A 25,695-nucleotide genomic window follows, 5' to 3' on the forward strand; every position below is an offset into this window, starting at 1 on the left:
TTGGAGTAGGGGGGGCCCAAACTGTGACATTGGGGCAGGGGGGCCCCGAGATGTGACATTGGAGCAGGGAGGCCCTAAGCTGTGACATTGAGGAGTGGGGCCCCGAGCTGTGACGTTGGGGTAGGGGGGCTCTGAGCTGTGACATTGGGGCAGGGGGGCCCTGAGCTGTGACATTGGGGCAGGGGGCTCTGAGCTGTGACATTGGGGTAGGGAGGCTCTGAGCTGTGACATTGGGGCAGGGGGGCCCTGAGCTGTGACATTGGGGCAGGGGGGCCCTAAGCTGTGACATTGAGGAGTGGGGCCCCGAGCTGTGACGTTGGGGTAGGGGGGCTCTGAGCTGTGACATTGGGGCAGGGGGGCCCTGAGCTGTGACATTGGGGCAGGGGGCTCTGAGCTGTGACATTGGGGTAGGGAGGCTCTGAGCTGTGACATTGGGGCAGGGGGGCCCTGAGCTGTGACATTGGGGCAGGGGGGCCCTGAGCTGTGACATTGGGGCAGGGGGCTCTGAGCTGTGACATTGGGGCAGGGAGGCCCTGAGCTGTGACATTGGGGCAGGGGGGCTGTGAGCTGTGACATTGGGGCAGGGGGGCCCTGAGCTGTGACATTGGGGCAGGGGGGCTCTGAGCTGTGACATTGGGGCAGGGGGGCCCTGAGCTGTGACATTGGGGCAGGGGGGTCCTGAGCTGTAACATTGGAGTAGGGGGGTTCTGAGCTGTGCTATAGTGCTGAGAGGGTTTTTAATTGGTCAGATTTTGGGTTTGGGTTTTAGGAATGACCACTAGAGCTGGGAGGGTCCGGCCGCACAATTACCTGCACTTCCAGGTTTTTGGATCAAGCGATAAAGAGCGGCTCACCTACCGCACTGGTGTCTACAGAGGCGAACTGGGACTGGGTCTGGGATTGGGACTGGGTCTGGGTCTCGGACTGGGTGTGAGACTGGATCTGGATCTGGGATTGGGTCTGGATCTAGGACTGGGTCTGGATCTAGGACTGGGTCTGGATCTAGGACTGGGTCTGGGTCTGGATCTAGGACTGGGTCTGGATCTAGGACTGGGTCTGGATCTAGGACTGGGTCTGGATCTAGGACTGGGTCTGGATCTAGGACTGGGTCTGGATCTGGGACTGGGTCTGGATCTAGGACTGGGTCTGGATCTGGGACTGGGTCTGGATCTGGGACTGGGTCTGGATCTAGGACTGGGTCTGGATCTAGGACTGGGTCTGGATCTGGGACTGGGTCTGGATCTGGGTCTGGACCTGGGTCTGGATCTGGGACTGGGATTGGAGATGTAAGGAAGACCTATATGGACTGTCCTGGGGATTTTGTGTCTTCTTTATACTTTTGCTGGAGGAAATGTTATTTTGTTTTGTTCTTTTGGAAGTTTATGGACTATAAATCTGCTGCTGCTGCCGGTGAATCCGCTCCAGACGGCACAAGCGATGGGCGATATATTACTACAATGCGGTAAGAAAAAAAGGAAACATCAGCGATCATAGAGACAGAATGGAGGAGGAAGCGAGAGAACATCAAGGAGCCACAACCACAGCCTTAAAGGGGAAGTCTACTTAGAAAAGATTCCTTCCTGCCACAGATCTGCACAAGCTGCCCCCTGCGCTCCAGGTTTCCTCTGCCTCCTCTGCGGTCTCCACCTGCTCTGTGGTCTCTGCCTCCTCTGCGGCCTATGCCTCCTCTGCCTCCTCTGCGGCCTCCGCCCCCTCTGCCTCCTCTCCGGCCTCCGCTTCCTCTCCGGCCTCCGCTTCCTCTCCGGCCTCCGCTTACTCTGCGGCCTCCGCCTCCTCTGCGGCCTCCGCCTCCTCTGCCTCCTCTCCGGCCTCCGCCTCCTCTGCGGCCTCCGCCTCCTCTGCCTCCTCTCCGGCCTCCGCCTCCTCTGTGGCCTCCGCCTCCTCTGCCTCCTCTGCGGCCTATGCCTCCTCTGCCTCCTCTGCGGCCTCCGCCCCCTCTGCCTCCTCTCCGGCCTCCGCTTCCTCTCCGGCCTCCGCTTCCTCTCCGGCCTCCGCTTACTCTGCGGCCTCCGCCTCCTCTGCGGCCTCCGCCTCCTCTGCCTCCTCTCCGGCCTCCGCCTCCTCTCCGGCCTCCGCCTCCTCTGCGGCCTCTGCCTCCTCTGCGGCCTCCGCCTCCTCTGTGGCCTCCGCCTCCTCTGCGGCACACCGACATGCATATGCAATGTGTTTTTTAATATATATTTCATACTCTGAAAAGTTAGATTGGACAGATGATGCGGCCGCAGCTCACTCCGGTTCTCGCACAGCGCAGCGTTAGTTCCTGCTGCTCCAGCCTCTGGGGTTTGTTCTCTGAACGCTCTTCATAGGCTGCCACACTGAACGTCGTAGAGTCTCCATAGGACTACGCCGGAGCTGCTGGGAATGTGATGTTGGTGAATGAGGGGCCTCTGCTCTTTATTTCTCTTCTCTTTATTTCCCTGCTCTTTATTCCTCTACTCTTTATTCCTCTGCTCTTTATTTCCCTGCTCTTTATTTCTCTGCTCTTTATTTCTCTGCTCTTTATTCCTCTGCTCTTTATTTCTCTGTTCTTTATTTCTCTGCTCTTTATTTCTCTGCTCTTTATTTCTCTGCTCTATATTTCCCTGCTCTTTATTTTTCTGCTCTTTATTTCTCTGCTCTTTATTTCTCTGCTCTTTATTTCTCTCCTCTTTATTTCCCTGCTCTTTATTTCTCTGATCTTTATTTCTCTGCTCTTTATTTCTCTCCTCTTTATTTCCCTGCTCTTTATTTCTCTGATCTTTATTTCTCTGATCTTTATTTCCCTGCTCTTTATTTCTCTGCTCTTTATTTCTCTGCTCTTTATTTCCCTGCTCTTTATTTCTCTGCTCTTTATTTCTCTGCTCTTTATTTCCCTGCTCTTTATTTCTCTGCTCTTTATTTCCCTGCTCTTTATTCCTCTGCTCTTTATTTCCCTGCTCTTTATTTCTCTGCTCTTTATTTCTTTGCTCTTTATTTCTCTGCTCTTTATTTCTCTGCTCTTTATTTCTCTGCTCTTTATTTCTCTGCTCTATATTTCCCTGCTCTTTATTTTTCTGCTCTTTATTTCTCTGCTCTTTATTTCTCTGCTCTTTATTTCTCTCCTCTTTATTTCCCTGCTCTTTATTTCTCTGCTCTTTATTTCCCTGCTCTTTATTTCCCTGCTCTTTATTTCTCTGCTCTTTATTTCTCTGCTCTTTATTTCCCTGCTCTTTATTTCTCTGCTCTTTATTTCTCTGCTCTTTATTTCCCTGCTCTTTATTTCTCTGCTCTTTATTTCCCTGCTCTTTATTCCTCTGCTCTTTATTTCTCTCCTCTTTATTTCCCTGCTCTTTATTCCTCTGCTCTTTATTTCTCTCCTCTTTATTTCCCTGCTCTTTATTTCCCTGCTCTTTATTTCTCTGCTCTTTATTTCTCTGCTCTTTATTTCCCTGCTCTTTATTTCCCTGCTCTTTATTCCTCTGCTCTTTATTCCTCTGCTCATTATTCCTCTGCTCATTATTCCTCTGCTCACTTTATTCCTCTGCTCTTTATTTCCCCGCTCTTTATTTCCCCGCTCTTTATTTCTCCGCTCTTTATTTCTCCGCTCTTTATTTCTCCGCTCTTTATTTCCCTGCTGTTTATTTCCCTGCTGTTTATTTCCCTGCTGTTTATTTCCCTGCTGTTTCTCTCTTTTTATGTCTTTCAGATTCGCTTTAGTGGACTCCGCCGGATTCATTGGATTACACCAGAACTTCAAGGTTTTTTTAATTTATTTTTTAATAAATTGGTGAATGAGGGCTGGTGTTGATGTGTTTTTTTTAAAATAAAATATTTTTTGTTGAATTTTTTTTACATCTACTGAATTAGTAATAGGCGTGTCTGATAGATGCCAGATGACATCAAATCAACTGTAAAAACAATTACCCCAACTGCCACCGCACCAAGGCAACGAGAAGAGCCAGGCAAAGCTCCAGAATTGGAGTATCTAATGGATGTGTTACTACTGGGGTGGCTGCGGGCTGCTATTTTTAGGCAGGGAATGACCAAATAACCATGGGCCTCCCCAGGCTGATAATACCGGCCCTCTGCTGTCTGCTTTACCTTAGCTGCTTATGAAAAAGTTTTTTTTTTAATTACTTATTTGCTAAATACAAGGCTAAACACACTTTGGTGCCACATGAAAGGCAATGGGTGCAAGCTTAGAATATATAGAGGGTGGGACATTATATAGGTGTTTCACCTCTATCTACAGCTTTATATTCTTGTTTTGTTATTGTTTCAAAATCTAAAATGTATGAGAGTATTGTCTAATGTAGAAGATTATGTAAAAAATGGATGTCACATGGCGCCTAAGTGAGGGGAAACTCGCAGATCGGACCTGCAGCATTGCCTGACACGGGCCGAGAGCCACGAGGGATTTTCTCACATTGGACTCATCTGATTTATACACTCGTGTGATCGAGGCTGAAGACAAAAACTGATAAGAAGCAACAGCAATGGGGGATCACATGGTCTGGGACTTGTCCCAAAAACTACTGAAGAAAAGGGCTCATAAGACCCGGGCTGGGCAAAGTGCGGCCCCCGGGCACATCCGGGCACATCCGGCCCCTGGGCACATCCGGGCACATCCGGCCCCCAGGCACATCCGGCCCCCGGGCACATCCGGGCACATCTGGCTGGTACAGTCTGGCCCTTTTTGTTAATTTAAAAATGTAAAATATGAAAATATTTGGGGGGCGGAGGCTAAAATACAAAAGAAATGCATCATCTGTAACTTGAGACCATTTCATCTAAACTTGCTTAACTGTTAACAGTAATGTTGACCGGCGTGCTCAGACTTTTGCATTCCACTGTATGCGGGGGCTTATATTGTATATAGGGGGATGTCGGCATTCTTACTTCTGCTCAATATTAAGACATTAAATTAATATAAAATAATAATTAATATGTTAATATTAATATTGAGCATCATTCATTTCAGCCTATTGATTTGGCCCCCACTGTCTCTTAGTGGCCCCTCGGGAAAATATATTGCAAACCCCTGGACTAATCATATTAAGCAGCTGCACTGACTGTAGCTGTCCACTAGAGGTCACTGTTACTATGAGGAAAAATGCACAGCTCAAAAGTAATAACGAGAAATGCAAGAAAAACTACGGACATAACAGCTATCCCGGAGCTGCACTCACTGTTCTACTGATGCAGTCACTGTGTACATACATTACATTACTGATCCTGAGTTACCTCCTGTATTATACTCCAGAGCTGCACTCACTATTCTGCTGCTGCAGTCACTGTGTACATACATTACATTACTGATCCTGAGTTACCTCCTGTATTATACTCCAGAGCTGCACTCACTATTCTGCTGATGCAGTCACTGTGTACATACATTACATTACTGATCCTGAGTTACCTCCTGTATTATACTCCAGAGCTGCACTCACTATTCTGCTGGTGCAGTCACTGTGTACATACATTACATTACTGATCCTGAGTTACCTCCTGTAATATACTCCAGAGCTGCACTCACTATTCTGCTGGTGCAGTCACTGTGTACATACATTACATTACTGATCCTGAGTTACCTCCTGTATTATCCTCCAGAGCTGCACTCACTATTCTGCTGGTGCAGTCACTGTATACATACATTACATTATTGATCCTGAGTTACCTCCTGTATTATCCTCCAGAGCTGCACTCACTATTCTGATTTCCCAGCATGCCCTGCACAGGTTGTGTCTTTCTGTCTGGTGATGTTATACCTATTTTGCTCTCTGGTTATTCCACCTTTCACCACCAGGTGTCGCTTCTGATCGCAGGGGGCGGAGTCCTCCCTTTCTTGAGGACATTGTTGGCTCCGCCCTCACCCGTCTTCGCTCCTCCCCGGGGGGCGGGCACACACGGTGACGTCATTACGGTTTCGGGGTTTTCTCCGGTTTCTGGGCCTGAGCTGTCATCTCGGGACATGCGCGCAGTCAGGTGAGTGATGTCGCGATAATGCGCTGCTGTTATGTCATGATATAAGGCAGTGCGCAGACATTTATAACGGGAGATGGAGGAGCGGTGACGTCCGGACACTGACTGGTATCACGACATGACGGTATCTGCTGTGCGCGGCCCCTCCCGCCGGGATAACGGAGGAGCGGGAGTCAGGGGCTGCGGAGACCCCGTGTGCTGCCCCTCCCGCCGGGATAACGGAGGAGCGGGAGTCAGGGGCTGCGGAGACCCCGTGTGCGGCCCCTCCCACCGGGATAACGGAGGAGCGGGAGTCAGGGGCTGCGGAGACCCCGTGCGCGGCCCCTCCCGCCGGGATAACGGAGGAGCGGGAGTCAGGGGCTGCGGAGACCCCGTGTGCTGCCCCTCCCGCCGGGATAACGGAGGAGCGGGAGTCAGGTGCTGCGGAGACCCCGTGTGCTGCCCCTCCCGCCGGGATAATGGAGGAGCGGGAGTCAGGGGCTGCGGAGACCCCGTGCGCTGCCCCTCCCGCCGGGATAATGGAGGAGCGGGAGTCAGGGGCTGTGGAGACCCCGTGTGCGGCCCCTCCCGCCGGGATAACGGAGGAGCGGGAGTCAGGGGCTGCGGAGACCCCGTGTGCTGCCCCTCCCGCCGGGATAATGGAGGAGCGGGAGTCAGGGGCTGTGGAGACCCCGTGTGCGGCCCCTCCCGCCGGGATAACGGAGGAGCGGGAGTCAGGTGCTGCGGAGACCCCGTGTGCGGCCCCTCCCGCCGGGATAACGGAGGAGCGGGAGTCAGGGGCTGCGGAGACCCCGTGCGCTGCCCCTCCCGCCGGGATAACGGAGGAGCGGGAGTCAGGGGCTGCGGAGACCCCGTGCGCTGCCCCTCCCGCCGGGATAACGGAGGAGCGGGAGTCAGGGGCTGCGGAGACCCCGTGTGCTGCCCCTCCCGCCGGGATAACGGAGGAGCGGGAGTCAGGGGCTGCGGAGACCCCGTGTGCTGCCCCTCCCGCCGGGATAACGGAGGAGCGGGAGTCAGGGGCTGTGGAGACCCCGTGTGCTGCCCCTCCCGCCGGGATAACGGAGGAGCGGGAGTCAGGGGCTGCGGAGACCCCGTGTGCTGCCCCTCCCGCCGGGATAATGGAGGAGCGGGAGTCAGGGGCTGCGGAGACCCCGTGTGCGGCCCCTCCCGCCGGGATAACGGAGGAGTGGGAGTCAGGGGCTGCGGAGACCCCGTGTGCTGCCCCTCCCGCCGGGATAACGGAGGAGCGGGAGTCAGGGGCTGCGGAGACCCCGTGTGCTGCCCCTCCTGCCGGGATAACGGAGGAGCGGGAGTCAGGGGCTGCGGAGACCCCGTGTGCTGCCCCTCCTGCCGGGATAACGGAGGAGCGGGAGTCAGGGGCTGTGGAGACCCCGTGCGCGGCCCCTCCTGCCGGGATAACGGAGGAGCGGGAGTCAGGGGCTGCGGAGACCCCGTGTGCTGCCCCTCCCGCCGGGATAACGGAGGAGTGGGAGTCAGGGGCTGCGGAGACCCCGTGCGCGGCCCCTCCCGCCGGGATAACGGAGGAGCGGGAGTCAGGGGCTGTGGAGACCCCGTGTGCTGCCCCTCCCGCCGGGATAACGGAGGAGCGGGAGTCAGGGGCTGCGGAGACCCCGTGTGCTGCCCCTTCCGCCGGGATAACGGAGGAGCGGGAGTCAGGGGCTGTGGAGACCCCGTGTGCTGCCCCTCCCGCCGGGATAACGGAGGAGCGGGAGTCAGGGGCTGCGGAGACCCCGTGTGCTGCCCCTTCCGCCGGGATAACGGAGGAGCGGGAGTCAGGGGCTGCGGAGACCCCGTGTGCTGCCCCTCCCGCCGGGATAACGGAGGAGCGGGAGTCAGGGGCTGCGGAGACCCCGTGTGCGGCCCCTCCCGCCGGGATAACGGAGGAGCCCATGGCGCTGCAGCTAATCTCCCTGGACGTGGCAAAGAAATACTGAGGAAAGGTTGTTACGCTGGAAAGTCTGGATGGTGGATAAGCCCCAATCAGGGTTCAGAGAAACTCAAACTACAGCTCAGGGGCATCAGTGTCAGTGCAAACTATCCGTCCACATCTGAATGACATGGAATACTTCGGAGGAGACCCCAGAGGACCCCACTGCTGATACAGCGACAGAAAAACGCTATAGTGGAGACCCCAGAGGACCCTACTGTTGACACAAAGATAGAAAAAAGCCAAGATGTACAAGAGGAACCAAAATCCTTCTGGTAAGGCATCTTGGACAGATGAGACCAGGATAGAGCTTTATGGTGAAGCCATCATTCTACTGTTTACTGAGAACGGAATGGGGCTACAAAGTAAAGAGCACAGCACCTACAGGCACATATGGTGGAGGGCAGAGATGTTCTGCCTCCTCTGGCACTGGGGACCTGAGTATGTGCAAGACATTAAGAAATCTGAAGATTACAGAGGATTCTGGGTGGCAATGTAGAGCCCAGGGTCAGAAAGCCGGGTATAGTCCTAGGTCAGGGGTCTCCAGCAGGACAATGACCCCAAACACTTCAAGAAGCCATAGAAATGGATGAAACAAAGCGCTGGAGAGTTCTGAAGAGGCCGCAATGAGTCCAGATCTAAACCCCATTGACACCTGGGGAGAGATCTGAAAATTAAGAGGAGAGAAGAAAAGAGAAGAGAGGAGAAGAGGAAAGAGAGGAGAGGAGACGCCTTCAAATACAAGAGACCTGGAGCCGCTTATAAGGAAGAGTGTGAGATTCCGGGTGCGAGGAGGAAGAAGCTGTGGACGGGGACAGGATGCGACTGATGGAAGGGTTTACTCCAGAGGTGCAGCCATATATTAAGAGGAGGGGACGATTGTGCCCGGCCTCATTTTCGGTGACGATATCTCCAATTTGCCTTTTATTTGTGTTTGTTCCAGAGCAGACAAAGGGAATAACCTCGTGTGACTGTAATAATTTTCTGGGAGAAATGATGTTTCATTTTCTGGAGCAATGTAAAGGGGCCGACACTTCCAGCGTTCATCGCACGTCTCCCCTCCCCCACCATATATAAATCAGGAGGAGTGATGGAGGGATCGTCATGTGAGGGGTCGCAGCCGACACTTCTTGTGTGACTTCACTCCTCTTTCCTATGTCTGAACCGTATCTCACATATTGTCTGTTCTGGAGCTCGGGAAAGCTGGGTGACAACGCTGTGATGTAACTGATGGTGGCATATATAGTTAAGGGTTATTTTAAAGGGGTTATCCAGGAATATTTTTTTTTTTAATTTATTTATTTTTTTACTATCGGCCTAAAAACAACAGAAGTGGCTTCATTTCCTGCCTGTTGCACCCGGGGCCGGCTGTGAGCGGTGCTGGACGGGTTCTGCCGGGGATTCGGCTGCTGCAGATCAGTGCTTGTTGCTCTTGTTGTTCTTCTTCTGAGCTGATCTGTTGATGGGGAGAGACTGACAGCCGGCATCATTGTGACTGACAGCAGCCCGCAGATGACATCGACATTTCTCACCATCAACCGAGCAAAGCAGACGAGAAGCCGTGGATCTGCAGCGTGACGGCCGCAGGAGCGGTCAGCGACTACCCTGAGCCGGCAGAGATCAGCACCGCGCACAACCAGCAGCGAGGAAGCAACTAAAGAAGAAGCGTCCCGGACGTCCCCTGTAAATGCATTTAAGGCTGAAAGTCCCTTTTTTTTTCCGTCATGTAACTTTTTCCACCTTTTGGCTTTTATGGTTTCATCGTTTCTCTGCACAATCAACTTTAATGTGGTCAGAAATCCGCTGAGAGGAGCTCAGAGAGGTAAGGAGAGTACGACCTCGCCTGTGCATTGTCAGGGAGCTCGCTGACAGGTTCTCAGTGAACTCCTGCAGCAAGCAGCAGACCGGGAGCATAGAGGGTACAGAAGGCAAACGGCAGGAAGCAGCAGATCGGGCACATGGAGAGTACAGAAGGCAAATGGCAGGAAGCAGCAGACCGGGAGCATAGAGGGTACAGAAGGCAAACGGCAGGAAGCAGCAGACCGGGCACATGGAGGGTACAGAAGGCAAACGGCAGGAAGCAGCAGACCGGGCACATGGAGGGTACAGAAGGCAAACGGCAGGAAGCAGCAGACCGGGCACATGGAGGGTACAGAAGGCAAACGGCAGGAAGCAGCAGACCGGGCACATGGAGGGTACAGAAGGCAAACGGCAGGAAGCAGCAGACCGGGCACATGGAGGGTACAGAAGGCAAACGGCAGGAAGCAGCACATCGGGCGCATGGAGGGTACAGAAGGCAAATGGCAGGAAGCAGCAGACCGGGCACATGGAGGGTACAGAAGGCAAACAGCAGGAAGCAGCACACCGGGCACATGGAGGGTACAGAAGGCAAACGGCAGGAAGCAGCAGACCGGGCGCATAGAGGGTACAGAAGGCAAATGGCAGGAAGCAGCAGACCGGGCGCATGGAGGGTACAGAAGGCAAATGGCAGGAAGCAGCAGACCGGGAGCATAGAGGGTACAGAAGGCAAACGGCAGGAAGCAGCAGACCGGGCACATGGAGGGTACAGAAGGCAAACGGCAGGAAGCAGCAGACCGGGCACATGGAGGGTACAGAAGGCAAACGGCAGGAAGCAGCAGACCGGGCACATGGAGGGTACAGAAGGCAAACGGCAGGAAGCAGCACATCGGGCGCATGGAGGGTACAGAAGGCAAATGGCAGGAAGCAGCAGACCGGGCACATGGAGGGTACAGAAGGCAAACAGCAGGAAGCAGCACACCGGGCACATGGAGGGTACAGAAGGCAAACGGCAGGAAGCAGCAGACCGGGCGCATAGAGGGTACAGAAGGCAAATGGCAGGAAGCAGCAGACCGGGCGCATGGAGGGTACAGAAGGCAAATGGCAGGAAGCAGCAGACCGGGCACATGGAGGGTACAGAAGGCAAATGGCAGGAAGCAGCAGACCGGGCACATGGAGGGTACAGAAGGCAAACGGCAGGAAGCAGCAGACCGGGCGCATAGAGGGTACAGAAGGCAAATGGCAGGAAGCAGCACACCGGGCACATGGAGGGTACAGAAGGCAAACGGCAGGAAGCAGCAGACCGGGCGCATAGAGGGTACAGAAGGCAAATGGCAGGAAGCAGCAGACCGGGCGCATGGAGGGTACAGAAGGCAAATGGCAGGAAGCGGCACACCGGGAGCATAGAGGGTACAGAAGGCAAACGGCACAATATTTCTAGTGGAACATAATCACAAAAATGACTTTTATTCCCGATTTACATGAACTAAGGTGGAAAAAAAAAATTAAAAATGTACCCAAATGTGGACAACCCCTTTTAATGCATTTTCCAGCAGCTGTACCTCCAGGGTCAGTCATGTGACTGGCGGCTATACCTCGCTGTGCACCCTCTGCGCCCTCTTAGACGGTCTCTGACTTTTGCGCACAGGCGGCGGTCGCTCCTCAGCGGGTGACATGTATGATGTATTGTAACCGCCACTTCTGTCCTCCAGGCTGTAGGGGGCAGTGTGAGACCATGCGTGGGACCCGGCGAGTATGATCACGGAGAGCGCGGACTGTGCCTGGGAGCCGCTGTCTCGCAGGGAGAAGGTGCCATGTGACCGCTTCAAGCACGCCGCGGTGGCGTATAATGGCTTCGTGTACGTCCATGGCGGCCGGCAGGACACCGTCCTGGGGGATTTCTGGCGCTACAGTTTAGGTGAGTGACATTTCACCTGGTCCTGCGATGAGCGGCAGTGAAGGATCGGTGACCCCAGGAGCTGGCATCATGCTGTTCCGCCCCTTTAAGCCTCCGGCGGAGCTCCGGGGCGCGTGTCTTTGGCGTCGCTCGCAGGTTCCGGCTTCTGTTGGGTAAACACTTTGTGTCTTGTGTCCTCCGCTCACATCATCACCCCCAGTCTCTTGTTTCAGCTCTCGGACGGTGGGAGCAGCTTCCGAGCTGTCGACAAGCCCCCGATAAACTGGAAGGACACTCCATGGTGGCCCACGAGGTGACTGTGCCGCTCTCCCCCGATCAGTGCCCCCCTTTATTGTGTGTGTGTATGTCTTTTTTTTTTTTTCTAAGCTTCTTAAGGTCATGACCTTAAAGGGATTCTCCACTCCAGACATATTGGTAAGATTTGCCCTAGTAGGGTGTAGAGAAGCAATAAGAGGGAGCCCCCCCCCCCCCGCCCCATCCTGGACCCTCTGGGGGTCACCTTATATCATGTCATTGACCTCCTGCATCCACTCATCATTGAGGGACCCTTCACTGAGTGAACTAGACAACCCCATAGATAGTGATAGAGGGGGCTGTGACCACCCTAGACTGGCGCTGCCATCTGCAGAGGTCGGGGTCTTCCCCCTCAGGATTGTATTAGGCTGCAGCATTTCTGTAGCGTCAGTGATCGGACCGCACTGCAGCTTTGTACCGACCCTTCTCCACGGCCCGAGACCCCTTTAAATTTAGTAAAAGAAGAATAGAACCGTTGTGATAAATTCCACCTCTCCTGTCTCCTCAGGGCCGGCTGTATGTATTCGGGGGAATGGTCGACTTTGGGGCGAATCGAGAAATGACCCCGCTATGGATGTACTTAACAGGTGAGAGATGGCGCAGGAGGGGTTAATAGGGCGGTGACTGATGTGACACACTAGCTCTTAAAGGGACAGCATTTATTTATTGGATTCATACAGCCTTAAAGGGAACACTGCAGACATTGTGCCCCCCAGCAGGGCCTTAAAGGAAATCTGTCAGGTGATTTTCTAGTACAATACTAATGTTATCTTCCAGATTCCAAATTGTATCTGCCTACACCTGACTAATGGCCTGGCCACTGAATGTATGGAGCTTACAGCAAGATAACAGGATCAGGTAAAGAAATAAAACTTACTGATCCTGAAAGGTCTCCTTAAGCCCTACTTAAAGATAACAACATTAGTAGTGTACTAAAAAATCATCTGACAGAGTCCCTTTTAAGAAGCTGTCTGACTCTTATATTACAGGGGTACTCCGGAGAAATGATAAAAAGGATTCACATTCATATAGCAGGGGCCACGCTTCTCACAACCCCCCTCCATACAGTCACAGATAAGCCCTGACCGAGCCCGATGCCGTAGGTGCCTCCACGCTCATTAACGTGGCACAGGGGGAGCAGTGGGGTGGAAGGGCAGCGGTGAGGGGAAAGGTAGCAGCAGGGGGGATGGGGAGCGGTGAGGGGAAAGGTAACAGCAGGGGGGATGGGGAGCGGTGAGGGGAAAGGTAGCAGCAGGGGGGATGGGGAGCGGTGAGGGGAAAGGTAGCAGCAGGGGGGATGGGGAGCGGTGAGGGGAAAGGTAGCAGCAGGCGGGATGGGGAGCGGTGAGGGGAAAGGGAGCAGCAGGGGGGATGGGGAGCGGTGAGGGGAAAGGGAGCAGCAGGGGGGATGGGGAGCGGTGAGGGGAAAGGGAGCAGCAGGGGGGATGGGGAGCGGTGAGGGGAAAGGGAGCAGCAGGGGGGATGGGGAGCGGTGAGGGGAAAGGGAGCAGCAGGGGGGATGGGGAGCGGTGAGGGGAAAGGGAGCAGCAGGGGGGATGGGGAGCGGTGAGGGGAAAGGGAGCAGCAGGGGGGATGGGGAGCGGTGAGGGGAAAGGGAGCAGCAGGGGGGATGGGGAGCGGTGAGGGGAAAGGGAGCAGCAGGGGGGATGGGGAGCGGTGAGGGGAAGGGGACCAGCAGGGGGGATGGGGAGCAGTGAGGGGAAAGGGAGCAGCAGGGGGGATGGGGAGCAGTGAGGGGAAGGGGACCAGCAGGGGGGATGGGGAGCAGTGAGGGGAAGGGGACCAGCAGGGGGGATGGGGAGCGGTGAGGGGAAAGGTAGCAGCAGGGGGGATGGGGAGCGGTGAGGGGAAGGGGATCAGCAGGGGGGATGGGGAGCGGTGAGGGGAAAGGTAGCAGCAGGGGGGATGGGGAGCAGTGAGGGGAAGGGGACCAGCAGGGGGGATGGGGAGCAGTGAGGGGAAAGGTAGCAGCAGGGGGGATGGGGAGCAGTGAGGGGAAAGGTAGTAGCAGCAGAGGGGGAGCAGTGAGGGGAAGGGTAGTAGCTGGGGGATTCGGACCAGTGACGGCAAAGGGAGCAGCAGGGGGGATGGGGAGCAGCAGGGGGGAAAGGAAGCAGTGAGGGAAAGGGAACAATGAGGGGAAGAGAAGCAGTGGGGGGAAGAGAAGAAGCTGGGGGAGCAGCAAATGGAAATGAGCAGTTAGTGGAAGGGTAGCAGTGGGGGAGGGGGCAAGGGGAGCAGCGAGGGGGAAGGGTGCATCACTTGTCGCATTTAAACTGTGACAGAGCACAAAGGGCAGTGCAGGAATCATGGCGGCACACGAGCTGGGAATTAACATGCAGATAGAACAGAACAAGCCCTGCCTGTGCATCCTGCCTGTGCTTTCTGCATCTGCCTCCTGCCTGTGCCTCCTGCATCTGCCTCCTGCCTGTGCTTCCTGCCTGTGCGTCGTGCATCTGCTTCCTGCCTGTGCGTCCTGCCTGTGCGTCCTGCCTGTGCTTTCTGCATCTGCCTCCTGCCTGTGCCTCCTGCATCTGCCTCCTACCTGTGCTTCCTGCCTGTGCGTCGTGCATCTGCCTCCTGCCTGTGCTTCCTGCCTGTGCGTCCTGCCTGTGCGTCGTGCATCTGCCTCCTGCCTGTGCGTCCTGCCTGTGCGTCCTGCCTGTGCGTCCTGCCTGTGCCTCCTGCCTGTGCGTCCTGCCTGTGCCTCCTGCCTGTGCCTCCTGCCTGTGCCTCCTGCCTGTGCTTCCTGCCTGTGCCTCCTGCCTGTGCCTCCTCCCTGTGCGTCCTGCCTGTGCCTCCTGCCTGTGCGTCCTGTGCCTCCTGCCTGTGCTTCCTGCCTGTGCCTCCTCATCATCTTGTTTGTGAGATGTCACCTGCCCCGTCTCTCTGCTTGCACAGGTCTGACTCTGCACACAGACACATTAGGTTTGTTCAGTGCTGGCAGGCTGCAGATCCACAGCTTGTGTGTGACGTGTCGAGGAGCGTGACCGCCACAGACAAGCTGTGAAGAAGCAGCCGACAGATCACATGGGGAGACTGGATGAGGAGCACAAAGCATAGAATGATCTACAGAAGGACAAACACAACATCACGCTCGGTCCGGGGCTGGCGTGCATAACAAGTGATAAGTAAGCCACTGAGGCGGTATAAAGGGGAGTGGCTTGCATTGGGAGCAGGAAGCAAGCCACTCCCTCTGATTAGTGGCGAAGCTTCCCAGAAGGAAGGAGGGGCCCCGTCAGTGAGTGCTTCAGAACAGTTCATACTGTGACTTCTGAAATCCCTACTACTGGATGTGAGCTATGGCAATGTGAAAAAAAAAAAAAAAAATATATATATATATATATATATATATATATATATATATATATATATATATATATATATATATATATATATATATATATATATATATATATATATATATATATATATATACACACAGTTGCAGGTCCTGGAGGTGTCACTGCCGTGGCTAGCCTCGCTGATGTAGAGCCAGAGATGCAGGTTCCAGCACATATAGGGCTGAGAGGTGTTTTCTAATGAAGCTGGATTTAGGGTGTAGGTTTTAGAAATGAGCAGAAGAGCTGGGTGGACTGGCCGTTACCTACCGCCTTTCCAGGCTTTGCAGCTCATTTAAGTCGCAGGTGAGCTGCCGGAGAAAGGGTGGACAGGTGGAGACATGTGCTGGTTTGTCTTCATAGACGTCTACGGGTCCATGAAAAACACGTAAGGCACAATGGTGACATCCACGTGCCATCTGTGTGACACGGACCACAATTAAATGCATTCAAGAAAATTTATGATTTTTATGAGTTTCAAGATGGATTTTACTACTATTAACGAAATAAATATTTTAAAAGAAAAAAAACACGTGGGGTCCCCTCATTTTTGATAACCAGACAAGGTAAAGCAGACAGCTGGAGGCTGGTATTATCAGGCTGCGGAAGCCCATGGTAATTTGTCCTTTCCCAGCCTAAAAATAGCAGCCCACACCCCAGGAGTGACGCATTCATTAATGTCCCAATTCTGGCCTTTTGCCCGACTCTTTCCGATTGCCCTGGTGAGGTGGCATTCAGGGTAATGGTTAATAGGGTTGATGTCAGCTGTGTAATATCAGCTGGCATCAAGCCCAGGAGTTAGTGAAAGACACACACAGCAAAAAAAAATACTTTTATTAAAACATGAAAAAACAAAACAAAAACCCAGGCCGGTCTGATAATACCGGCCCCCGGCTGTCTGCTTTACCTTACCTCAAAAATAGAGGGGACCCCACTCCACTTTTTTCCTTTTAATTATTTATCTATCGATTTATCCACATCTTTAACACATAATAAATAAATTTTATTTATATATATATATATATATATATATATGGAATTTTTTTTTTCTTGCCCCGGAGTAACCCTTTAATAGTAGAGAATGTTATTGCAAATGTTGAAAAATAACGGGAGGGTTCCTTTACCAATAACATTGTGTTCTCGGTCACATTCTGCTCCAATAAGAAATGTTTCGTTACAAATAATAAAATAGTGACAAGAGGATAAATGAGACAAAGAACTGAGACAAGTATTATGTGATTATTTCTCCCACCAGAAACCAGACGATGGTGTGAGGTGACGGCCCGGGAAGGACAGGTAAATGTTGTTACAATGATGGTGCTGCTCCTCGGGGGCGGGGCTACACAGAAATAAAGCTTCTCTGTGCATTACAGGAGAAAAGACCCACAAACAGGAAGGGGCACAGCGCCGTCGTGTACCAGTCGGCAATGTTTGTTTACGGAGGCTACTTCGATATTGAGGGGACAGTGGAGGAATTCTGGGTGTTTGATTTTGGTAATTGTAACAGATATAAATGTCTCCCCCGATGTCACCTGTAACATTGATGGTCACTGTCTCCTCTTTGGCAGAATCACAGAAGTGGTCACAGCTGAGTCCTCACACACGAGGCCTGGGCCCGGGGCCCCGGCACGGACACTCCTGTGTGACCCATAATGCTGCTATGTTCTTGTTTGGTGGACTAAAGAATATGTCCGAACAAAACGATTTCTGGAAATTTGATTTCCGGAGACATATCTGGTCAGTCATCAAAACCAGGTGAGATTAGTATTAGAGTAGTTATATTCTTGTATATAGGGAGCAGTATTATAGTAGTTATATTCTTGTACATAGGGGGCAGTATTATAGTAGTTTATATTCTTGTACATAGGGGGCAGTATTATAGTAGTTATATTCTTGTACATAGGAGCAGTATTATAGTAGTTATATTCTTGTATATAGGAGCAGTATTATAGTAGTTATATTCTTGTACATAGGAGCAGTATTATAGTAGTTATATTCTTGTATATAGATGTATTATAGTAGTTATATTCTTGTATATAGGGGGCAGTATTATAGTAGTTATATTCTTGTACATAGGAGCAGTATTATAGTAGTTATATTCTTGTATATAGATGCAGTATTATAGTAGTTATATTCTTGTACATAGGGGCAGTATTATAGTAGTTATATTCTTGTATATAGGGGGCAGTATTATAGTAGTTATATTCTTGTACATAGGGGCAGTATTATAGTAGTGATATTCTTGTACATAGGGGCAGTATTATAGTAGTGATATTCTTGTACATAGGGGCAGTATTATAGTAGTGATATTCTTGTACATAGGGGGGCAGTATTATAGTAGTTATATTCTTGTATATAGATGTAGTATTATAGTAGTTATATTCTTGTACATAGGGGGCAGTATTATAGTAGTTATATTCTTGTACATAGGGGCAGTATTATAGTAGTTATATTCTTGTACATAGGGGCAGTATTATAGTAGTGATATTCTTGTACATAGGAGCAGTATTATAGTAGTTATATTCCTGTATATAGGGGCAGTATTATAGTAGTGATATTCTTGTACATAGGAGCAGTATTATAGTAGTTATATTCTTGTATATAGGGGCAGCATTATAGTAGTGATATTCTTGTACATAGGGGGGCAGTATTATAGTAGTTATATTCTTGTATATAGGGAGCAGTATTATAGTAGTTATATTCTTGTATATAGATGTAGTATTATAGTAGTTATATTCTTGTACATAGGAGTATTATAGTTGTTATAGTCTTGTACATAGGGGCAGTATTTTAGTAGTTATATTCTTGTACATAGGGGGGCAGTATTATAGTAGTTATATTCTTGTACATAGGGGCAGTATTATAGTAGTTATATTCTTGTACATAGGGGCAGTATTATAGTAGTGATATTCTTGTACATAGGAGCAGTATTATAGTAGTTATATTCCTGTATATAGGGGCAGTATTATAGTAGTTATATTCTTGTACATAGGGGCAGTATTATAGTAGTTATATTCTTGTACATAGGGAAAGTATTACAGTAGTTATATTCTTGTAAATAGGAGCAGTATTATATTTGTTATATTTCATACATCTTTCTTTGGTTCCTCTTTCTATATGAAGCTTTGGACCTCCGAAATCTGTCGGGCATGCGTGTGTGCTCCATCGCGGCTGTCTCTGGCTCCTCGGGGGAGGGTTACCGTCTCGCACTCCTGCACATAACTTGTGGAAATATCATTTTGCTTCTCGCACTTGGAAGAAAATCTCCAGGGTGAAGCAGAGAGTGGATTGTGCGCGGATGTATCACTCCGTGGTGGCGGTGGGCGGCGGGTGCCACATCTGGCGGCAGGGACTCTACGCTGTGCGGTGAATACGTGGAGGCGCCCGGCGGTGATTCCTCCGCAGAGAAGATTTATTCCTTTCTTACTTTGAGCTCCAATAAAGTGTCCACAATCTCCAGCTCCAACCTCATAGAGATGACGACGTTTACTGCGCGGCCGGCGTCCCCCGTCCTCTGCTCCTGCTCGTTCTCCGCCGCCGGCGATGAGCAGCGTCTTGTGACCGGGTACGAAAACGAGTCTTTTACGCTCCTGGAGGAGGAATATCCACCCCCGGCCGTTATCTGCGGGGATCCGGCCCAGGAGGAAGACGTCTTCCTGATGATCGGCGGCCGGCCGCTCTCCAGACATTGCGAGATCTCCGTAGGGCGGATTATGGTGGATTAACGGCGAGGCAGGCGGTGATCTGCTGGATTATCTGTTACACTGTGCAGCTGCCACCTCCGGAGCAACCAGTAGCGACACCTATTGTATGGTGGAAAGAAACCTCAAAAAAAATGCTGCATTCACAGGTGCTATGGCGCTGGACAATGGACAAGTAGTTTGTTTTCTGTTATCAGCCATCTCAGGATGAGTAAGGGAAACTCTCTGCTGCACTTATGTTAAGACTTTAGCGTTACCGGCCCTTTAAATGTTACCGTTGTGGTTGCAGGGACGGATGTGTCATGTTCTATATTGGGACAGTATCCTGGACGTGGTGGCGGCTCCTGATCCTCGGAGAGTCCGTCTCCTGCAACCGATGCCCTATCTGCAGGTTATTAATAACCCGCGACCTATGACCTGAGCTGTAATAAGACGGAGACCATGAGCAAGTACAGACGGTTGGAGGAGTCACCTGGCCCTGTGCCTTAATGGGGAGGGTGGACATCATGAAGGGGGGGGGGGGGGGTTTAACTGGTCCTCTAAGGAATGAGTGGGGGGATCCGCAAGTGCACTTAATGTGACGGCTGAAGAATATAACACTGCAACCAATTGTATTAAACAAAAGCCAGCAAAGCAGCAGGGAAAAATGTGCGAAAAGCCCCCATAACGCAGCCCACAGGGGAAATCTGTGCAAGAAGCCCCCATAACGCAGTGACCGGGGAAAAATGTGCAAGAAGCCCCCATAACGTAGCCCCCGGGTGGAAAAATGTGCGAAAAGCCCCCATAACGCAGCCCATGGGGGAAAAAGGTGCAAGAAGCCTCCATCCTAACGTAGCCCCCGGGTGGAAAAATGTGCGAAAAGCCCCCATAACGCAGCCCACGGGGGAAAAAGGTGCAAGAAGCCCCCATAACGCAGTGACAGGGGAAAAAATGTGCAAGAAGCCCCCATAACGTAGCCACAGGGGAAAAATGTGCGCGAAGCCCCCATAACGTAGCCCCCGGGTGGAAAAATGTGCGAAAAGCCCCCATAACGCAGCCCATGGGGGAAAAAGGTGCAAGAAGCCTCCATCCTAACGTAGCCCCCGGGTGGAAAAATGTGCGAAAAGCCCCCATAACGCAGCCCACGGGGGAAAAAGGTGCAAGAAGCTCCCATAACGCAGTGACAGGGGAAAAATGTGCAAGAAGCCCTCATAACGTAGCCCCCGGGCGGAAAAATGTGTGCGAAGCCCCCCTAACGTAGCCCTCGGGTGGAAAAATGTGCGAAACGCCCCCATAACACAGCCCACGGGGGAAGAAGGTGCAAGAAGCCCCCATAACACAGTGACAGGGGAAAAATGTGCAAGAAGCCCCCATAACGTAGCCACAGGGGAAAAATGTGCAGAAAGCCCCCATAATGTAGCCCCCAGGCGGAAAAATGTGAGAGAAGCCCCCATAACGTAGCCAAACTGGGGGGGAAAGTGTGTGAGAAGCCCCCATAACACAACCACTGGGGAAAAATGTACAAGAAGCCCCCATAATGCAACCACAGGGAAAAAATGTGCGAGAAGCCCCCCATAACGCAGCCAAACAGTGGGGGAAAGAGTGTGAGAAGCCCCCATAACTCAGCCCGTTGAAAGGGGGGAAAAAAAAAAAAAAAATTAACGCAGCCACAGGGAAAAAAGTGCAATAAACCCCTAAAACACAGCCAAACAGTGGGGGGAAAGGGTGCGAAAACCCCCCCATAATGCAGCCACAGGGAAAAATATGCGAGAAGCCCCCATAACTCAGCCTGCGGGGAGAAAAAAAAAAAGTGCAAGAAACCCCCATAACGCAGCCACAGGGGGAAGGAGTCGTCCACGGACTGCACCTGCCGGCGGAGCGTCGTCTTCCTATTTATGTGCCAAATCCAGCTCGCCGTGTTGGCCGGGACACAGACCGCGGAGTCTATGGAGAAGACCTCTTAAAGGGGAAGTCCACACCCGTGGCTGGGAAGCGCTGACTGTTTCCCGCTGTCCATTGTGCCATAAACTTTTGCTTGTAACGAACAATCTGCAGATTTTTATTGTAAAGAGCAAATAAAACAAACTTTATAAGACGTTTCTGACTTTTCTGTCCCTTCTGCAGACGCCCCATTCTCTGTGCGGAGTTAATAGAGAAGGATCGTCTTCCAGAGCCACTAAGTCATCACAAGAACACGTCACTGCGTACGGTCCATCCTCTGGTGCCTGCAGTGTAAAGCATGGAGGTGAGGGACGTGTGCACATTGTTATCACTGGACGTCTGTTACCGCGGAATCTTCTAGTGCTGGATACATAGAAGAAGCGTCACTATGGAAACCAGAGTGACTGTGACTACTTTCAAAAGGACTGGAATAGTGTCTCATGGCGCCTGCTCCTTATCAGTAGAGGCGTTCAGGATCTGTGGAAAGCTGGGTGTGGACCCCGATTGTCGCCGGATTCTCTTGCAGGGGGTCTGGTGTACGGCGGCTTCGGCCTCGTTCAGGACGTGATCTATGGCGCCAGATCTCAGTATCCCGCCGCCGCGCGGCTCCGTCCACGAGGGGAAGTCCGAGCCGAAGAATGAAAACCAGAAATAAAGCGGATTATTTTTTTTTTTTTAATTTGACGTAAAATAGAATAATTTCCCCGATGATGAGTATAGCACAAACCGGAGTCTACAAAGAATCGGCGCAAAAAAAGTGACAAAAATAAATTACATCCTGATCTACAGCAAAAGCCTCAATATCAAAAGAGTAAAAACCCCATTAGTGCGAAAAATACAGAAAAAACGGTCAGTGACTACGAGGGCGGAGCTTAACATAACCCCGCCCACCAGTGAAGACTATACAGACCGGCGCTGCGTCCCCCCAGTTACAGCCAGAGCTGCACTCTAAATTCTGCTGTTCTGTCCTCTCTGATGCTCCACTCACAGCCGGAGCTGTAGCTATGGCAGACTGCAGCTGATGTGCCAGATTAGACCGCACCACAGATTAAGAAAAACGTCTGCCGCCCACGGACAATCGCAGCACTGTAACTGCAGCTTCGGCTGTGACTAGAGGATGAGAGGACGTAACCAGAATCCTCTTCACCTTCAGTGTAAATGATTAGAGACCAAAACTGTTTAGTGATAACGTGCGAGATGAGAGGACGTGCCAGAAATCTACGACTGGTGCAGACTACAGGGGAAATGCTGGGAGTTGTAGTGCTCAGTGGTTACAGGATTCACATCACAATAGAGACATCAGAACGTTTCCTGGACCGGAGGAGTAACTGAGGCTCGGTCAGCCATTGTGACAACGCGACTGCGACCTGCACAGGATGAGCCGACGCAAGGTCAGAAACCAAGGGAAGACTTCACCTCTGGTCCTCACGATCCTCCCGGCCCGGTGCGGAGATACATCCCAGACACGTAGCTACACACCCGGGGTCACAGCTTGTGCTCCAGAGCTGCAGTCACATTTAGCTGGAATAATCCCACAGAGAGCATATGCTTTGCTGGAGCAGAGTTATGAATGCAGCTCCGGCTGTGATTAGAGCAGGAGATCCAGTACAAATACAGACATGACCATGACATGCAGCGTCACATACAAAACCATCAACCTGAAACCTCCTGACCCTTCCCACCATTATAAATGTAGTTAATGTGCGATACCAAGAGCGGAGCACTGCCTGCGGCACAGTGTGGCAGAATTATAGTGCGTGTCTCCTTTAAGGAGTCACAGTGATACATTGTAACATGCTGGGGATACAGTATCCAGCACCTACAGCTGCATCAGTCTCCGGCCGCTGCAGATTTTTCATTGAGCACCAGTATCAAAGGTTTCAGGACAGAAACGGATGAAGACCCACTAACAATTGTCTGTGCATCTGCAACACTGAAACGCAGCTGCAGCTCGGAACCAGTCAGGTAACTTTAGATATAACACTAAATGCTCCCAGGTCCAGGAGGAGTGCGGGGTGACTAAAGTATGAAGTAACAACACTCTAGTCACATCCAGAGCTGCATTTACAGTTTAATCTGCACCCCAGGAAGCACCTCTGTACAGCCAGAGGGTTTAGGCTGCAGTTCTGGATGTGACTGGTGTAGATGACGTGAAGGATCAGCGAAATATAGAAAGTCTCCAATCTATGGTAGAAAAAAAACCTCTATGGTAGAAAAAAAACCTGCACCTAACCAAAGAACAAAACAAAAAAAAGCGTTAAAACTTTCCACGGCAGATCGGCCGCCCGCGCCCATCACCAGGGGGCGGAGGAGCGGCAGGTCCAGGGTTGCGGCAGTGACACTGTGTGAAATGTAAACAGTTCAGCATTTCTCTAATATAATAAAAGAATAAAACAAAAAGTTAATGAAAAATTCATCATAAAAAAAAAAATCACGAGACAACGGTGGTAAAAAGAGTCACAGGCCGCGGCGTCAGAGGGGGCGAAGCGTCACGAGGGCTCAGAGGGGGCGAAGCGTCACAAGGGCGTGGGTGCAAAGCTTCAGGGGGGGCGAGGGCTCAGGGGGGGGGGGGGGGGGGCGAGGGCTCAGGGGGTGGGGGGGGGGCGAGGGCTCAGGGGGAGGGGGGGGGGCGAGGGCTCAGGGGAGGGGGGGGGCGAGGGCTCAGGGGAGGGGGGGGGGCGAGGGCTCAGGGGAGGGGGGGGGGCGAGGGCTCAGGGGAGGGGGGGGGGCGAGGGCTCAGGGGAGGGGGGGGGGGCGAGGGCTCAGGGGAGGGGGGGGGGGCGAGGGCTCAGGTGCAAAGCTTCAGAAGGTGAGGGATCAGGTACGACCCGAGAGATCCCTCCGCCCGGAGGAAAACAGTTTTATGACGCCCGCAATCTCGGGACACACAGTTAACCTTTAGCATCACTCCATTAAAAGCGCGCAGAAGTCCGGGTAAGGCAGAGGCGGCCAGGAGACGTCACACATTGGGTCAGTCCCCAATCATCATCTGACGGCTGCGGGGGGGGGGGGGGGGGGAGCGGGTCCAGTGTATCGATAGTGTAAAGTGACGGATCCTCTTATCGGCTGTCAGTGAATCTGTTCAGGCTCATCTGCAGCTTCTTGTACTGATAGTGCCGTCCCTTTAAAATGTCCAGTCTCCCACATGGCGCCTCACAGTTCGGTGGTCAGAAGACATCGCGGTCTGGTCACTTCCTCAGAAACGATGGTGCTGAAATAAACCGTAAGTGTGAACAGAAGTCAGCGATCACAGCGCTGTGCACCCTCTACAATACAAGGGTGAGACCAGCGCCACTCCTGTGCACAGGACGAGTCTGGTACTGCAGCTAACCTATCTCAGGGGAGCGGAGCTGCAATACCAGACACAACCACACACAGGGGCGGCGCAGGTTCCGGAAGCAGCTGTGGGACCTTCACTGTCCAGGACCTCACCTGGAGGGCAGCGGCAGGGCTCACACCGAGGGTCTCTGCACCAGCGGACGGCGAGTCCATCACATTATTCAGGACTTTTGCTGGCAGCGAAGTCTCCGTTCCGAGGTGACCATTAGATACGACTCCACTCTGAAAAGACCAAGAATCAGTGAGAAAACGTCTGTCCCCGGCTAAGATGGCGAGAAGTTGTTCCTCCAGTCACATCCAGAGCTGCCGCTGCGGGGCGTTCTGGGAGTTGTAGTGTTCTCATCTGATGCCACAGTAAAAGATGATAGAGCCACTCGCCATCAGATGTAAAAAAAACCCAAAACACACAACTGGAAAAATGGGGCCATAAGTATCAATAACTGGCCCTGTACTTACCGGTATCAACCACCGGGGGGCGATAGATGAGTAGGACGGGGACCTGCGGGAAAACAGACAAGTCAGCGGCGCCCACACTGAGGGACAGAGCGAGGTCCGTGTACTGGCGGAGGAGTTACCGGCGGTGGAGACGGTGCAGCAAGGCTCTCTGTGAGGTCAATCAGGTTCTCTGTCAGCGACGCCAGCAGCAGGTCCAGGTCATCGGGTCGCCGTCCTGCAGGGGAGAAAACAAAATCTGGTGAAAGAGCGGCTCCTCACCCTCCCCCCAATGCTGTAACCGGCCCCCACGAGTGGCCTGCGCACCCTCCACATAACCCCACAACAGGTAAAGGCCGCGGCCTGGGGTTATAAAGTCCAGTCTCCGGATAAGGGTTCGGTTTCACTTGCGTTTTTACACGGGCGAGTGCAATCCGATAAAACATTGGACTGCTCACACTCTGGTGCAAAACTATGAGGCACCGTCCATCTGCGATTGAGGTCTCCTGCCATTGCGGGCCCGAGCAATCAATCGCCGCATGCTGCGTTTGGCAGCGAGTCTCGGCTCATGCACCCCCATACAAGTCTATGGGAGCGTGTGAAACATCGCACTACACTCGCATGTCATCCGAGCGCAGTACGATGTACGCAGAGACAGACAGCAGAGGAGATGGGAGAAAAGCGCAGCCGTGATACAATCGCAAGCAGCAGGAGATCTAGCATATCACAGCACAAGCTACGCGCAAGTGGATCCGAGGCCCAATGGAAACTTCTGCAAATGTTTAATATCCCTTGTTACCATTCACTAACTACAAGCAGGGGTCTTTGGGGTGGGGGGGCAGGAGATATACAAAAATGTGTTACCATCTAAATGTCTAAGGCTAGGTTCACATTTCCGTTGTTTTGCAGCAGTCACATGTGCTGCTTGACGCTTGTGACTGATGCGTTGTACAACGGATGACAGGAATAGAATTCATTGTCGGACTCCGTTGTAAAAGAGAAAGTGATCAGCCGATCGCTCACAGC

General features: G+C 52.2%; 2 protein-coding genes across 2 annotated transcripts in view; one reads left to right on the top strand and one right to left on the bottom strand.

Annotated features, from left to right (window-relative positions):
• Positions 1-5,853: 5,853 nt before the first annotated feature.
• On the top strand, positions 5,854-19,241 carry LOC142244920 (leucine-zipper-like transcriptional regulator 1 homolog). The gene is made up of 8 exons (XM_075317024.1): positions 5,854-5,961; positions 11,416-11,621; positions 11,834-11,913; positions 12,424-12,502; positions 16,533-16,573; positions 16,651-16,771; positions 16,846-17,032; positions 18,401-19,241. The coding sequence occupies exons 2-8, from the start codon at positions 11,459-11,461 to the stop codon at positions 18,645-18,647; spliced, it is 918 nt and encodes a 305-aa protein (XP_075173139.1). The 5' UTR covers positions 5,854-5,961; positions 11,416-11,458; the 3' UTR covers positions 18,648-19,241.
• A 4,285-nt stretch (positions 19,242-23,526) lies between these two features.
• EPB41L5 (erythrocyte membrane protein band 4.1 like 5) overlaps positions 23,527-25,695 on the bottom strand; it is a 69,558-nt gene continuing 67,389 nt past the window's right edge. The window contains 5 exon segments of the mRNA XM_075317025.1: positions 23,527-24,109; positions 24,326-24,459; positions 24,694-24,733; positions 24,811-24,898; positions 25,472-25,478. Of these exon segments, the coding sequence (XP_075173140.1) occupies positions 24,052-24,109; positions 24,326-24,459; positions 24,694-24,733; positions 24,811-24,898; positions 25,472-25,478 (327 nt within the window). The 3' untranslated portion in view covers positions 23,527-24,051.

This window comes from Anomaloglossus baeobatrachus, chromosome 7 (genome assembly GCF_048569485.1).
Source record: "Anomaloglossus baeobatrachus isolate aAnoBae1 chromosome 7, aAnoBae1.hap1, whole genome shotgun sequence".
Lineage (NCBI taxonomy): Eukaryota > Metazoa > Chordata > Amphibia > Anura > Aromobatidae > Anomaloglossus > Anomaloglossus baeobatrachus.

Coding starts and splice junctions, on each gene's coding strand:
- LOC142244920 (XM_075317024.1), top strand. CDS start 11,459: ATGATCACGGAGAGCGCGGACTGTGCCTGGGAGCCGCTGTCTCGCAGG. Junction 11,622..11,833: donor TTTCTGGCGCTACAGTTTAG/GTGAGTGACATT, acceptor CTCTTGTTTCAG/CTCTCGGACGGTGGGAGCAG. Junction 16,772..16,845: donor ATTCTGGGTGTTTGATTTTG/GTAATTGTAACA, acceptor CCTCTTTGGCAG/AATCACAGAAGTGGTCACAG.